The 15,722-nt window shown below is 59.5% G+C and overlaps 2 protein-coding genes and 1 non-coding gene across 28 annotated transcripts in view; 2 read left to right on the top strand and 1 right to left on the bottom strand.

The window, feature by feature from the left end:
- The window catches only part of LOC141934042 (uncharacterized), a 151,134-nt gene that overhangs the window by 50,541 nt on the left and 84,871 nt on the right, over positions 1-15,722 (top strand). For 24 of the 26 annotated variants that reach the window (XR_012626268.1, XR_012626269.1, XM_074849236.1 and 21 more), the window contains exons 6-7: positions 859-958; positions 2,493-2,602. Coding sequence is in view for 24 of the 26 variants with exons in the window: in XM_074849236.1 (XP_074705337.1) it covers positions 859-958; positions 2,493-2,602 (210 nt within the window). In the remaining 2 variants the exon portion in view is untranslated. Of the gene's footprint in view, positions 1-858; positions 959-2,492; positions 2,603-4,308; positions 7,562-15,722 lie in introns of those variants that run through there. The other 2 variants (XM_074849261.1, XM_074849260.1) reach the window with 2 other exon arrangements.
- On the top strand, positions 1,059-1,143 carry LOC141934455 (small nucleolar RNA SNORD45). The gene has a single exon (XR_012626337.1). It is a non-coding gene; the product is annotated as a small nucleolar RNA SNORD45 (small nucleolar RNA).
- LOC141933949 (uncharacterized) lies at positions 9,984-15,062 on the bottom strand. The gene is made up of 12 exons (XM_074849095.1): positions 14,172-15,062; positions 13,984-14,051; positions 13,701-13,850; positions 13,391-13,545; positions 12,951-13,098; positions 12,475-12,612; positions 11,940-12,288; positions 11,611-11,840; positions 11,003-11,104; positions 10,523-10,625; positions 10,300-10,362; positions 9,984-10,182 (listed from the first exon to the last, which is right to left on the bottom strand). Exons 1-12 carry the CDS (start codon positions 14,287-14,289, stop codon positions 10,049-10,051), a joined length of 1,758 nt encoding a protein of 585 aa, XP_074705196.1. The 5' UTR covers positions 14,290-15,062; the 3' UTR covers positions 9,984-10,048.

Here is a 15,722-nt window from a genome sequence, read left to right as displayed (position 1 = left end):
CCTGGGCCCGAGGGGGGCGGGGGGGCTCCGGGCTCGGCCGCTCGTCCCAGCGGGGCGGGGGAGCCGGCAGCGGGGCTGAGCGGGCGATCGGGTGCCGGGGGAAGAACCGGCGGGTGCTCGGAGGGGAATCGGTGCCTCTGCTCGGGCACTGAGCTCGGCGCGTGCGGCCTCGGCAGGGCCGGGGGGAGGAAACGCGGCGAGAAGTGTCTGAGGGGCAGAAACGAACTCGGTACCTTCCGGGGCAAAAAACCGCAGCGGGCAGAGCTGTTGAGGTTCATCTGCTAAAGAAGCTGCCAGCTCTGGGAACACTGTGCTGCTGAAGCTCCTCCACTGGTGATGTTGTCTGCGCTCACCGTGAATTCTGCAGCGGCTTCTCCGAATATTCCTTAGCTACGGGCGTTACTGGGGTTTTGTAGACAATCGCTTTGGGGTTTTCCGAATGCTTCTCGGTGCACGTTGAGGTGAAAGATGCGTCTGGCCAGAGGAAGAGGAAAGGTTTGGATTCTCTAGATACTGATTTGCACAGAACTATAGATTGCTGCGTATTAAATTATGTTTAAATAATGAGGGAGCAATTGTACGGAATGTACAGTTACGGACCAGTTTTGATGCGTGTGGAGTGTGTTTACACTCTAGTACCGTACAAAAGAAGTCTTGTGGTAGTCTGTTGCTATGTTGTGCTCCTCAAATCTGCTTTTTTCCCTCTGTTTAGCTGGAGATTTCTGTTCAGCGGGTATTTCTCTGCTGTGCACTTTTCCCCCGAGCAAAAGGGCTCAGTCTCAGTCCTGTTGCGCACAGCTAGCTCCGCCGTAGCTGAAACGTCTCACCATCTCTTCTGTCTCCTGTTTTCTCTCTCAGGGGCCCCGTGGTGAAGAACAGTCCCCAGAGGGCTCTGGTGCTCCCAGACAGCGTCTTGATGGCTTGTGCCGTGTCCCTCTGGTGCCGTCTCCAGGAGCGGGTGAGTGGCGTCACGCCGCAATAAGGCAGCGTCCCACTTTGGGAAGAAAGTGTGCTGGGTTGGAACCCCTTGGGCAGGCCGGGAGGAGGCTGCCTTCCCGGGTCAGGGATGAGCGCTGGCATGTATTATCTGATCTGGAGTTGATGTCTGCCCCCGCTTTAGCTCTAGAATTACTCTGAGACCCGGGGAGCTCCGGTTCCCTTAGGCTGTGTCCTTGGAGCTTTCCCACGCTGTGGCATCCCGTTGGCGTCCCAAACTCTGGCCCGGCGTGAGGAGAAGGGGCCCAGTTTGGGTTTTGTCCCGTTTGGGCGCTGGGGAGGCAGAGTTCTGGGCTGAACGCTGGTGTTAGAGGAGATGCTTTCCCGTTCCCTGCCTGCAGCTCTGGATACCCCAGGGGAACAGCGTTGGCAAGTGCTGGTGGAGAGACGTGGGGGTGACCGTGCCCAGCCTGCCTGGGTGAGCCTGTTCCGAGTGCCCCCACCCTGTTCAGTCCCACCTGCACCTCCAGAAGGCTTGAGGGGCCGTGGTCACGTCTGCCTCGGGTCACAGTTAACAGTCACGGGTTCAGATCGGCTTTCTAAGGCGGAAAAGCAACGATGATCTATTTTCTGCTGGGGCCGTAGTTCCGTTTAGGGTTTGCAGTCGCCATCTCCTGGCAGGTTTTCCTTTTGCACATTCACACGCTCCTTAAAATGCTGTGAACGGACACCGCTTTGCACAGCAGTTCAAAAGCTTCTGGCAATCCTACCTGTATCTTGCAGTGTTCTGGGACAGGCACATCGCTGGTGGCGTGTGTGCTTCTGGTTTTGTTGTTTGTTGGACGTCTGGGCGTTGTTTTTTTCAGGTGAAGGTGATAATGAGCAGGCTTCAGCTGACACTGTTGTTTCCTGGAAGTTGTACTTTCCTATGACCCCCAGAAACGTGGCCAGACGTGCCACAAATGGTATTTCCCGGGGAAAATAGAGGGATTTCTCAGTGCCTGTGTGTTGCACGAGACATTGTAGATAAGCCGGGTGGTAGATGTCCCCGCAGCTGCCAGGAGCGTTAATGATCAGAGTTACCCAGTCTCTGCCCGTGAATCCATTTGTTCTGTGGCTGATCCTCCGTGAGCCGAAGGGTGAGAGGAATATACGGGATTGACCCTCAGGCTGATGCAGAATAGTCCTGGAGGCCGTGTCCAGCCTGCAGAAAGCAGCTTGACTGCTCTGGGGGTTTGGTTGTTTTCTTTCAAAGAAAAGAGCAGTGCTCTGCCTGATCTTTTAGGATCTTTTTCCACAAGTTTTACTCTTGTAATATATTATTTACTCATTACTGTTCTATAAGGGCATTGTGTAACTGGAAGTTTTATACAAAAGCAACATTAATGGAGAAGTCCGACTCCTTTGAAGCTAAAAGGTGAGATGTGCGCTTGTTTTGCATCCTCCGTGCAGGACTTGGTTCCTGCTTTGAGATCTCCCTGCCTTTACTCTGCTGAACTGTGCTTAGTTTTTCAGTACCAGCTGCTGTCTGTAATTGTGTCTCTCTGGTTGCACAGGATTCCTGGCTGTACCAGACCGGCTGCATGAAATAAATGTGGACTTGCTGGGTCGGTGGCTTTGTGACCATCAGGCACCTTCTGGAGGACGTGGAGGGGAAGCAGAGAAGGTATTAGGTGGCTTCTTTTGTTTGTTCAAAGCTCAATGGAGATTATTTTGTCTGAAGTGGAAGAATTTGGGGAAAATAAGGTCATGACTCTTAGGAAATACTGTGTAAAGTGCTCAGAGTGTTTTGGCCTTTGTTTTGGTTCTTTGTTCTGTCACTAACACTTGTCCCCCAGTCTTGAAGTGCACCCCAGAGGGTGGCCTGTGGCCCCCCCCAGTGTCCCTGTGGCCCCCCCCAGTGTCCCGTGATCCCTCAGTGGTGACAGAGACGGTGTCTTGGGGGTCCCCAGAGTGTCCCTGGATGTCCCCCAGTTTCCCCATTCCTGCCCCCCCCGGTATCTCCCAGTGTCTCCCAGTGTACTGGGTAGGACCCCTCGGGGATGGGGGGGTGACAGGGTGTGAGCTGGGGGCCTGTCGATGTCCCCCAGGGGTCCTGGGACCCCCTTCCAGGGCTGCCCGCCCCCCCCCCCCCCCCCCCCCCCGGTGACCCCCTGTTAATACCTGCACCCGCATGCAGTTAATAACCCAATAAACTCCCAGTGCCCCCCGGTTCATCCCAGTGCCCCCCCGAGCCGCCCAGTGCCCTGCAGTTTATCCCAGTGCCCCGCAGTGCAGCCCTGTCCCTCCGCGTCCTGGGGCTCTTGCACCCGCAACAGGGCTCTGCACTTGTGCAAATGGGGCTTTGAACAAGTCCCAGGTGTTGCACCTGCATTTGCACCAGCCCCGGACGTGGCACGTGCGTTTGTACAAGCTTGCGCGTCGCACAGGCCTTTGCACAGGCGTTTGTACGAGTCCCAAACGTTGCAGGAGCCTTTCCCCAGCCCCAAAGCTTGCACGAGCCTTTACACAAGCCCCAACCTTTGCACACCCACTCGCACAAGCCCCACCATTATCGGAGCCTTTGACCCGCCCTGCCCAGGGGAGGGCAGGGGTTGGGGTGGGACCAGCTCCGTTAAAACCAGCAGCTCCCAGTTCCCCACCCCTCCCTGCTCCCACTGACCCCCCCAGTCCCAGTGCCCCCCCCGCCCCCGCCGTGCCCCTTCATTTCACCCCGCTCCAGCTCCCCCTTTGCCGCCGGCTCCAGACCGTGGCGGTGCTGCAGTGGGTCTGCTCCTGCCTCGCCCTCGGGGAGTAGCTGGGGGTTGGGGATTTGGCCATTTGGGGAGGGGGGGTGTTTCCCAAACCCCCCTCGGCCACCCCCTCCTCCTCCTCCCAGCTGCTGGGGGCAGTGCCGTGCCTGCAGCAACCTCCGCTTACTTAAGATGGAGCTTTAGCGGGCGCCCAGGAGATGGCGAAATCTTCTCGTCGGTCGGTCGCTGTAGGGACACGAATCACCACACATGGCATTAATTCTCATTTTGGGGACAAAGAGACATTTTCACACATCCCTGAACTCCAGAGATCCTTGCCTGCCGGTACTCTGCTCGTTCCTAATCTAATGACTTTTGTTTGTGCCTTCTGTGCTCTTTCCCCGAGGCAAAGAAGGGACCCGCGTGTGGTGGGTTGATCTCAGCCAGGAAAAGCCCGACCCGGGGATGGAACAGCTGATTTCAGCGGCGGCCTTGGGAGCAAGGACAGAGGTGGTCGGGGCTGTGGGAAAGGAGGCGGGGAGGAGGGCATGTGGGGAACACCAGGAGAAGAGAGAGAAGGAGGCACTAGAGGTCTGAGTGTAACCACTGCAAACGTAAATTCAACAACAAACTTCATCAGTTTGTTGCAGAGCGGAGATGGAGCCAAGGGGTGACGTTCCCCAGCACAGTGCTGCCCAGACACTCACGGACACGGGATTGCTTAAACCAAACTAATTTATTGGGGATTTCTTTAGGGTATTTATCTATTTCTTTATACTACTATCAATATTATTTCTATGGGGTATTTATTGACGCCCTCCTGCGCCTCCGAGCTGGAGCAGCGTGCCAGCGGAGCGGGTCAGAGGCTGCGCGGGAAGCGGGGACCCGGCTGGTGTTGGGATGCTCCCGGGGCAGAGGAGGCGGCGCAGCACGTTCCCCGTCAGGAGCTGCTGGGGGTGCAGCAGCGCGTCGCCGGCAGAGCCCCCGCGGTGCCCGGCGCTGGCGGACGACGTGCCCCAGGGGTGGTCTCAGGGGCGCGAGCAGCAGGTGCTTGGGGACGTTGTTCTGGGGGCGCTCGTAGGTGCTGCCCTGTCCCAAGGGTGGATGCGGCCCCGTCAGGAGGGAGTTCTTGGGGCAGGCTTGCTTGGCAGGCACCGCGGAGCTCCCTGCCTTCTGCAGAGGCTTGTCTCCAGCCAGGGTGTCACTGGGCTCTGCTTTGCCCTCGCAGTCCTCGTCCTCCTCTCTCTGAGGCTCCTCGGCACCGCTGGCGCTTCCCTGCTGGCTGTCGCTGTCGCTGTCAGCGCTGCGCTGCCTGGGCAGCCAGTAGAGCCCCAAGAGCACGAGCAGGGCGTCGGCGGAGGCCCAGAACCACCAGTGCTGGCAGGCCCAGAGGAGCAGGCCTTCCGGAGCGAGGCCGCGCTGCTCCTGGCTGCTCTGCTCCATCTCCTCCAGCAGCCGGGTCATCTGCCGCTCCTGCTCCTCGCGCTGCCGCAGGAGCTCTTGCGTGGCCGCGTCTTGCCGGTCCCCGGCTCTGAGCACATACTGCACGATGCTCAGCAGGGTCAGGATGCGGGTGATGAACACAGCCATGGTCTGGAGGAGCAGGAGGGAGAGAAGGGGCTCAGTGGGGCTGGGTGGGAGGGAGGTGGCGGCTGGGGCAGCAGGGGAGAATATGCCAGGGCTGGGGCCAGGTGGGAGAGGGCCCGAGGGAGCTGGGAGGCAGTAAGGGGGAGGGTGGTGAGCGCTGCAGGGACGGGGACGTCTCCCCACAGCCCCCAGGCACTGGCCGTGGCTGGCAGCCCCGGCACCCCTGCGCCCAGCCCCGAGGGCGGCACCTGCCCTGCCCCAGGCGCTCCCCGCAGCGGCTGCGCCCTCGCCCCGGCTGTAGAAACCCCCCTGAGGGGCCAGAGCTTCTGCCCCGGCCCTCGTCCGGCCCAGCCTTCCCCCCGCCGGCCTCACTCACCGCTGGCCCGAGCCGTACTGCAGCGGGTGCTGCCGGCTGGCACCCTGGTGACATCCCTCGGTGACTTCTCCTCTGTGATGTCACAGGCACCAGAGCCCCACGGGGACACCCGCCCCTTGGGCCACGGCCACTGCCCCTGGCTCTGCAGCCCCTGCAGGGGCAAAGCACAACCCCCCTGGCAGGACAGAGCTCCTGGCGCCCCTAAACAGAATCACAGAATCATTCAGGTTGGAAAAGACCCTCGGGATCATTGAGTCCAACCATCAGCCCGACTCTACAACGTTCTCCCCTACCCCACATCCCCCCACAGCTCATCCAAATTCATACCAAACCTGCAGGTCACGCTGTCCAGGAAGGAAGTGGCACCTCAGCTGGCTGGAGCTGTCACCCACAGGCAGAGGTGGCTTATGTTGGCAACGCTTTCGAGCTTCCTTCAGCTCTTTTTTCTGCTCCGATCCTCCCGTCTTTTATCACATTCCACCTCAGTTTCCCACTTGCAAAACACCAGCTGAGCAGCCCAGCCGGAGAAGGAAAACCCCCGCCGAGGAGCTGGGCATGGGGAGCCTCGGTGCTACCCCAAGGTGCACCCCGCTGCCTCCTGCCTTGGGCACTGGGTGTCTGGGTGGGTTTGCTGTGAGATGAGGCTTCCCAGCACTGATGCCCTGGTTTAAGTGCTACTTTAGACAGGTATGTGCTGCCTTCCTCCAGTCCTGCTTGCAACGGGGCAAGATTTTTCTCCTCACACTGCAGAGTTGCAGAAGCTGATGGAAAGCTGAGCTGGTTGAGCCTGGAGCTGGTGATTGCAGGTGTGGTTTCTGAGCAGCAGGTGCGAGCTGATGGCACTCGTTGCTCTGATTTATTACACTCCGCAATAAATTCGTAAGACCCCACTATCAGAAGAGATCAAAAATAGGCTACTTCAACAGGCCGTAGTTTGAGGAGCTTCTCCTTCCCCCACTCTCTATAAACAGCCTCACCCTGGGAGCTTGAGATGTCTTTAATTAAACGGAAGGGTTTTTACTGTCACCAGAAATAGAAGTCTGGAGATGCTGATGCCCTCATCTGGTGTTTCCTGCCATTGTCCTGGCTGTCGGTCCTAAAGCCTTCAAATATTGCAGGTGCTTCTGACAGACACAAGCAATGGCAGCTGAGTCTCATTTCCGTGTGTTCCCCGGCGGGGGCACCTCTATCATGTCCCCAGCGTGGGAAACCAGCTTGGACCGCGGCTCTGTCATGGCAGCAGAACACGCGTGATGAACTGTTTCCTGCCAGTCCTGTGCTGGGGCCGAGAGACAAATCCATGGCATCGCTACAGAGGAGGAAACATTTCCACTGAATGGGGGTTTTTTCCCCTTCAGTTTCACTCCTTTTGTCAGCACACTTACCTAGAGCAAATATTTTATTTCATTCTTACAAACAGTCCCCGCTGTTTTCAAGAGGAATGGAGAGTTCCTGCAGCACAGGCACCTGCTGCTTGTTGCAGGCTGGTAGCAACCCACTGTTTTAAACACAGCTGCAGCTACAAGCCCATACCCCTGACAGCCTGTTGGCCAGCACCCCAGCCCTTCTCCTGCCCTTTCCCTCGAGCTATTTTTAACACACACGCTCAAATCCATGCTTTTTTTTTGCCCCCCCCCCCCCCCGAGTTTTTCCAGTTTCTGTCTCCCTGTAGAATAAGAAGCCTTGACTCACGCTCTGTGCTGTGCTGGTGCGGAGGTGACCTGGCAGCAAGCAGAAATGCTTGTGTGATGCTGGGGGGACAAAAATAAGAGCCCCCTGATTTGGGAGGAGTGCTCCCAAAATGCCGTGGGGATGTTTAGATCCATTTAGGACATTTGTTTTCCTTCACTGGGAGTTTTTCTGGTTTGTCTCTCTCCTACTATGAAGTTCTGACTGCAAATAATAATTTATTAAAGAACTCTAAAACTTATTATTAGTATCTGGTTGGTTTTATTAGAAACCAACCACTCGTTTCGGTGGAAGCATGTTCTTTACCATGCAGGCTGCCACAGGTTGATTAGCCCACTGTCATGCTAAGAAAGGCTGTGCTGGTGGTGATGTTCTTCTGCCAGCCTCTAGGGAAAAAAAAGAAAAAATCCATTTTTTTTACTCGGAGAACTGAAAATCAATGGTAGTTTTACTGGCCGGAGCTCAGCTATAGCAAAACTTGGGCCAACATCTCTGCAGGTGTAAAGCAGTACAGCGGCTTTGGCTGGAGAGTGCTCGTGCCAGCTGAGCCAGATGGGTTTTATTGCCTGTTTGGTCAAATTAAAGGAAGTTTGGGTCTCATGTCAATTCTGACAAAGAGATTTGTAAGCAGGAGCATTGAGGATGGCAAAAAGTCCTGCACATGACCACTTGTTATTACAAACGAATCAGACTTGCATGGTCAGCACAGGATCCCCGGGCTGTTACTGACCCTAAGACCTGTCCTCCTCCTGGGGAGGTCAAACCGGGCTGTTATTTGTGTGGTGTGAGCAGCGATCACCCCAAAACCTCAAACCTCCCCCGACAGCAGCGGGGCAGCACGAGGGCGGCCCTGGCTTGCACAGGGAGCTCCACGGCCCCGGCTGAGCCCCGGGCTCGGGCTCCCGGCTCCCCCCATGGCCCAGCGCCACCAGCAGCAGCAGCCGCAGCAGCAGCCAGGAGCCTTTGGGGAGAAGTTCTTTCTGGCGCTGTCCCACGTGTGTGTGCAGCACACGCACCCCCACTTCTGCTGCTCCGACCTGTGCCGGATTGTTCCAGCCCTGCAGCGCACCCAGAGACTCCTGACTGCCCGGCCCGTGGGGAAATCAGATCCCCCTGGTCAGGGGAGGGACGGAGGCGGGTCTGTCAGTGGCCGTGCTTCTGCTGGCTGGCGAGGAAGAAAAGGAATGTCTGTAAAAAAATAAATAAATCTTTTCCCCACGGCAGCAGCTTCCCTTCTTTTTAACATTGTTTAGGCAGCGATAAACCAGCATGCAGGGAATAAATAATTAACGAAATGAGTCTTTCACAGGTCCCGCCCCTCCTGGTTGTCACCAGGCGCTGTTCTTCACATCCCCTTTCCTTAACCGCCGCCCGTTCTTCCACCTCCAGCCACCCTTTGACAAATGTTTCTTCTCATTTTCCTCGGGGTGTTTTCCCTTGAATTCCCCATCACGGGCGTGCCGATACGTGTTAGGGCGAGCGGATTGTGGTGGGAATTACAGCTGCTGTTTGCAGATCGCACTGCGGACCCGTGCTGGGGCAGCGGCCACCAAAGGCCACCCCCACCCCGGGAGAGGGAGCAGCTCTTGTCCGTGGGGAGCGAGCTGGGCGCTCCTCACGCCCCCCCAGCCCGGCACACGGGCTCCTCTCCCCGCTCTGTCCCCTCTGTCCTCTCTTGCCCTCTTCCAGCCTTCCCTTTCTTCATCCCTCACTTCTCCTCTGCTCTCTGGCCCTGGTCAGATACTTCCTTCACCCCCCCGCTATTGCGTTCTCCGAACAGAGCGAAAAGCGGGGAGAATTTCTTCACCGCGAAGGTTGTCGGGCACCGGGACAGGCTGCCCAGGGAGGTGGTGGCGTCCCCAGCCCTGGGGGTATTTAACAGACGCGTAGACGTGGCGCTCGGGACGCGGTTTAGTGGTGGGTTCACCAGTGTTGGGTTCACGGCCGGACTCGGTGACCTTAAAGGTTTTTTCCAACCAGAATTATTCTGATTCTCCGATTCTATTAATTCTCTAGTGCTGTCTTGCACCCAGTAAGGGAACGCTACTGCTGGTACCTGAAGGGATTTTGGGGTTTTTTTGAGAAGGCAAAATTGCCACTTGGTGTCGTGGTTTAACCCCAGTCGGCAACTAAGCACCTTCCCCCCCAGCAGGATGGGGGGAGGAGAATTGGAAAGGGAAAAGTGAGAGAAGTGGTGGGTTGAGATAAGAACAGTTCAATAACTGAACTAAAATAACATCAATAATAAATTGTCATGAAAAGGAAAAATTAGCAAAGAGACAGAAATGAAACCTAAGGAGGACAAGTGATGGCAATGAAACCAACTGCTGACCACCAACCGACCGGTGCCCAGTCAAAACCAGCCCAGCTCCCCAGTACAGGAGAGGATTTTGGTGCTGGGACAAATGGCGACGTGCCAGCTTGGCGTGGGGGTGCCTTTTTGTGCCCTGAGACCCCTCGGGAGAGGCAGGATGGGCTAAAGCTTCCCTGCTCCTCCTCCTCCTCCTCCTCCTCCTCCTCCTCCTCCTCCTCCTCTCTGGGCTTTGTGGTCTCGCGGGACACCCCGGGTGCGGGTGTGCGGCCCTGGGGGCAGCGGCACAGGGACACTGCTCGGGGGGGTCCCCGTGGGAAGGACACCGTGGGACTGGGCTTGTTGCTCCAGCTTGATTTAAAAAAAATTTTATTGAAGTACGGCCTTTCCCCGAGAACTGCACCTCTCCGAGGGTCATCAGGCGCAGCACCACAGCGACCGCAGGCTCCATCCTGACCTTGGCTTCTGCTTTAGAGCTGTCAGGATGAGGACGGTCTGAGCTGCCAGGCACCTGATGGAGTGCTCAGCATCGTTCTCCAAGGACTGGAGGGCTGCGAGAGAAGGAAACAGAGCAGAGGTGAACCCCCCCTGCCCGCAGAGACCCCAGGAGCCCAGGCTCTGTCCCCCGCCCCACCAGCCCCCGCCAGCACAGCACTGCCCCTACTCACCACTGTGGCAGATCTCCCACAGCTTCTCCAGCCTGAGGATCCTCCGGCGCCGCGCAGCAAGCCCTGGGGCACAGGGCTCCTGTCAGAGCTCTGCTCCCCCTCAGCAGGGCTGTCCCCCAGCAAGGACAGCACCCGAGGGTGCTGGGACCCAGCAAGACTCCCAGCGAGCCCCACCAGTGGGGACTGGGGCCGGGTGACCAGAAACGGGTCCCCGGGAACTCACCCATGAACCTGACGGCCGCCTCTCGCACGCTGGCCTGAGGGTCCTCCACATAGGGCAGGCTCTGGAGCAGATACTTGTCCGCGCTGTTCCTCTTGTGCGTTATCTGAGGGAGCACAAGGGCACGGGGCTGGTACGGTCCCTCCGCAGCCGTCCGGACCATTCCCTCCTGCCAGCACCCCGCTCCCTCCCAGTGACTCCCGTCTCCCAGCCAGGAGCCCCGTGGGGCTGAGGGCCAGAGAGAGCCGCAGGCAGAGGGGGCTGGGGGTGCTGAGACCCCTCCATCCTGCTGCCAGGGCCCAGATGGGCCGGGGTCTCGTGGAGAAGAGCCCTTGGGGGCGGCGTGCTGGAGGGCAGGGAAGGAGGATGCAGCTGGAGCAGCGGGGCTGGAGCAGGGCGGCGATGCAGAGCGGCACAGCCCCCCCCACGGCACGGCTGCAGCCCCCATCCAGCCTGGCCCGGGGCTTTGGGGGTTGTCCTCACCAAGTACTCTCCGATCAGGGGTGTCTGCCCTGTCTCGGCCAGGAAGCTGAGCCTCCTCCAGCCCAGGAACTCTGCACAGGCGCGGAGGGTGTCCCAGGAAGCCTGCGGAGAAGCAGAGGCTGGGAGATGGCACCAGAGCCCAGGGAAGGAGACCTGGCATCCTCCTCCTCTGGGCCGGGCTTTGAGCTGCAGGGACGGGGTGATCCCGGGATTGGATCCCCCTTCATTCCATCCCGCGCTCTGGGAGCTGGCCCCGACACCCGGGGGGTCTTTGGGCACAGCCCTGGGGGACAGGGATGGGGGCTCAAAGCACACAAAGCCCGTGGGGACTCGTGTGCTCGGTGGCCACGGGCCACTGCTGAGCAGGGAAATGTCTGTGCCCAGTTCTCCGGCCCTGCTGGTGCTGGGGCTGCAGGGACCCTTCCTCTGGGCTGGGGGGGCCCCCACCTCCCCCTCCAGCTCAGCAGCAGGGGGTAAGGAGGCCGGTGGAGGCGGGACCAGCGCAGCGGGACCCTGCGGTGACACACAATCCCATTGTCCCTCACGGCCAGGCCACCCCCGTGGTGTCAGCACGCCCTTCCCCGTGACACCAGTCACTGATCTCTGACCTTGGCCACGCTCTCGATCTTCTCGTTGGTGTGGAAGAACAGCGGCAGCACCGCACCCTGCACTTTCTTCACCATTTTTTTGGTGTTTCTCCCCACCGCGGTCTTCATCACGTCTTCGAAGAGGCGGATGGAGAGCTCCCGCACCCGGCTGGAGTCCTGGCAGGGAGGAGGACAGAGGGAGCTCAGCATCAGCCGCTCCTCGCCCACGGGGAGCAGGGGCGTTAGCGTGGCTGGGGGGAAGAGGAGCTGCCCCAGGGTCGGATCCTGAACGCAGGAGCCGTCGGCCAGACCTGCAGCTGCGGCTCAACGGCCACAGAGCCCTGAAAGGCCTCGGAAGAGGAGTGGGGAGGGGAAGAGCCTGGAAAGGCCACGGAAGGAGAGTGGGAAGAGCCCCAAAAGGCCACGCAAGAGGAGCCAGGGGGACATCCCTGCCCAAATGCTGCCCGCAGGGCAGGGCTGAACGTCCTTCACCCATCGCCTCAGCTCCAGCTCCCGCCTTACATCATCGAAGAGGAGCAGGAGCTTCTCCGCCAGCCTCAGAGCGATGAGCTTGGCCTCTTCCCTCTTCATGTGAGGAATCACGTTGATGAAGAGCATCAGGGCCTTCATCCTGATATCGCTGCTGGCTGCCAGCAGGTTCTCCATGATGTCAGGCAGCAGCACCAGCATTTTCCTGGCCTGTATGGAACACACCGGTCACCTTCTTGTGAAGTGGTGAAAGACCCCCCCAGGCACCCCCCAGCCCCTCCAGAGCAGGGAAGGTGCTTGGAGCCGTCACCCCGCACCCTCCCGGCCGGGGCCAAGCCACCGCATCCCCCAGGCCCCGGCTACCAACTTGGCTCCCCTTGCTGACCCCCCACTCACCGTTTCGGGTGTTTTTGAGAGTGTCGTGAGGCCCGCGAGCACGAGAGAGAGCATCACCGGGCTGGGACGCCTCAGGTACCTCTGGGTTTTGTAGAGGGCAGCAAACTGCTTGTCGTCAATGACAGCGCTGACCAGCAGCTAAAATGGAGACAGTGGTGAGAGACCAGCAGAGCTGCGGGGCTCCCTCCCCTGCACCGGTACGGCCCGTGGCAAGGGTCTCCTCTCCCCTTGAAGCCACCTCCGAGTCCCCACATCTCTGTCCCGGGGCCAGAGCCGGGCAGGGGGATGCAGGCGGGGTGGAAGGCAGAGCGCTGCCTGCGCTGGGACAGGCTTGGTGGGGCCAAACCAGCACCGGGTGGGCCCGAGTGTGTGGCACAGGGGTCTGGGAGGAGGAAGAGGAGGAGGAGGAGGAGGAGGAGGAGGAGGAGGAGGAGGGGGAGGAAGGCAGAGCGCTGGGGCTGAGCGTGGTCACTCACAGCCAAGGGGTAGATGCAGGCGTCGTCCGCGGCACAGCTGAACACCCTGCGCAGCCGCCAGTCCCGCAGCACACCGAGCAGCTCCGACACGACTCTCCACAAAGCCCAGGGCACGGAGATCATCACCTCCCACATGGCCACGGCAGCGCTGCGGAGCCAGAGCCAACTCGGTCAGCAGAGCTGCCTCGGCTCCTCCAGACCCCAGCCCTGCCCACCCCCCTCATTTCGGGGTGCCCGGGGAGGCAGAGGGGGTGAGGTTCTGTTCCCCATGGGGCAGGGGCTCCGCTTTGGCCGGCTATGGCCGGAGTGGGAAGCGTGGTGGGATGGAGAGCCCTGCTCCTCGGGGATATCCCACAGTTTTCCGTGGGTCTGGCAGCCAGAGAGTCTCTGGGCCACTCTCCCCGTGGGGAACGAGCCTTCAAGGCTGTCGGGGCCGGTACCTGTCACACATTGGAGAGATGACCAACAGGCTCCTGACCACCTCCCTGGGGCTCCACCTGGTCAGCAGCAGCAGCAGCGAGTCCAGGCTGCGCCGGGCCGGCTCCGCGCGGATCTGCTCCACGTTTGTGTGGATGCATCTCAGGACTTCTGGCACCTGGAAGGGACACGGGTGAGGATGGTGCTGCCCTTCCCATCCCTCCCTGCCGCCTTGACATGGCTTCGGGTGCCCGAGAGAGCCGGGTTAGGGCAGGAAGAACAAGACTTGACACGGTTTGACACGGAAGGACAGTTCAGCCACGGGGCACTTACATCCGTCAGCCAGGACGCCGGGTCTGTCATGGCCGTGTCCACAACGCCGCTGCCCAACTGCCTGTCGTGGACATCGTCTGCCGTCAAGGCCTCGATGGCCACGAGGAGAACATCTGTCTTCTGAGAAGGCTGGAGGTATTCGCCAAACACCTACAGGTGGAGGGACGGCGGGGGAAGACGTGTCACACTGAGCTTGGCTGAGCAGCTCGGCCACCTCTGGGTCCCCTTGCTCGCACAAGCCGATGCCACGGACAAGGGTCCCGGGGAGGGGGGAGCTCGTTACCGTAGTCATGTCGCTGCTCTCAGAATCCCATCCCGGTTTCTCTGGCATCTCCTCTGGCAGCGTCTCGTCTACACAGAAACATGGAAGAGTAGGTAAGACAACGGCCATCTTGGCCAACCAGCCTCCCAAAGGGTGAAAAGAGCCTGAAACGGGGGAAACGGGGTCCTGGCGTCGGCCCCCTGACTCACCGATCCGCAGCGGCAGGACCGTCGTCACCTCGCAGGGCTCTAGCGGAGAGCTGCTCTCCGGGGGAGACCCCACCTCCTCCCAAACCACCCTGGGGCTGCTGGGGGGTCTCTCTGCCATCCTCAAAACTGGGTGAGGGACAGCGGGGGGGGTTCAGCTTTAGGGAGTGACGGGAAAAGACGTGGGCTGTGCTCAGGAGTCTCCTCGCTGCGCTCCTGCCCTGTCCCTTCCCCGTCTTGTCAGACGCTGCGGGGCTGCGCTGCTTAGATACGGTGCCGTGGGGTGACACGGAGGGGTGTCACAAAGGGGTGTCACAAAGGGGGGTCACATTGTGACCTGTCACCCAGGCTGGGTGGGGCAGGGGTTCCGCTGCAGGGGATAGGGACCCAGCTTGCCACTGGGCCATGGCTCCTCTCGGGGTGTCCCCAGCCCCCCATCATGCCCCCTCAGGACCTTCCTGTACCCGCCGGCTCGTCCCAGAGGGTTCACACACCCCGGCACGGCCCCCGGACCTTCTGCTTCGATCCTGACAGAAACACTCCAGACTGCCCCGTCTCTACTTTGCGGTCACCTGGAGCGTTTGCTCGCCTGTCTCCCGTTCTCTCCCACACTCCCAGAGCAGCTTTAATCTGCTACAGCAGTGTCCTGGTTTCAGCTGGGATAGTTCATTTTCTCGAGCTGGGAGGGAGCACAGCCGCAGTGCTGTGTTTTGTGACGGCGGGATCTTCCTTCTGTCGGGATCGCTGGCCGGGAGCGGGCTGTTGGTCGGTGGGTGGTGAGCAGTCGCCTTGTGCATCACCCATTTGTACTTTCCATTGTTGTTATTTTTTTGCTTTACTACAATCACTAAACTGGTTTTTTTATCTCAACCTATGAGTTTTCCGTGTGTCCCTCCACTCTCTTCCCCCATTCCCCCGACGGGGGGAGGGGGAGCGACCGGCTGCATGGTGTTTGGCTCCGACCGAGTTCAAACCACGAGAGTCCTTTTTGGTGCCCAGCGTGGGGCTCGAAGGGTTGAGATAACGGCAGATCGGGTCAGTGTGTCAGAACCATTTGTTAGGAGCATTCATTAGATTGGCTTAGCAATTGCTGGGCACAATGTCGATCGCTTGGCTCCTTAAAATTTCTTCTCCTCATTTCACACAGAATCACAGAATCATTCAGGTGGAAAAGACCCTCGGGATCATCGAGTCCAACCCACAGCCATGGCAAAGGTCCCTGGGGAAGGTCCCTCCCATGGGACCACGCTGGGCTGATCTCAGCGCCACTGGCCAACTGCCAAACCCTTCTCCCCCTGCTGCGGTTGCAACTGATTAAAAAAGTCGACGCTCTTTTGCAACTTTCCCCCTTTATTTTTATTCCTCTTTTTCCTGATGGCTCCAGCCAGGGCCTCTCCGGCCCGGGGAGATCTGCTCCTCGGCGCGAGGCATCGCGGGGAGCCGGGTCCCCTCATCCCTCCATCGGGTGCCCCAAAGCCCGGGTGTTCATCGAGGGGCTTCTCGAGCAGGTTGGCCTTGGAGTTCCACGTCCGGAATCGTTTTCCCAGGTTACTG

This window comes from Strix aluco, chromosome 24, assembly GCF_031877795.1.
Source record: "Strix aluco isolate bStrAlu1 chromosome 24, bStrAlu1.hap1, whole genome shotgun sequence".
Taxonomy (NCBI): domain Eukaryota; kingdom Metazoa; phylum Chordata; class Aves; order Strigiformes; family Strigidae; genus Strix; species Strix aluco.
The sequence above is the reverse complement of the archived record's forward strand: the minus strand, read 5'-3'. Positions and strand labels throughout refer to the sequence as shown.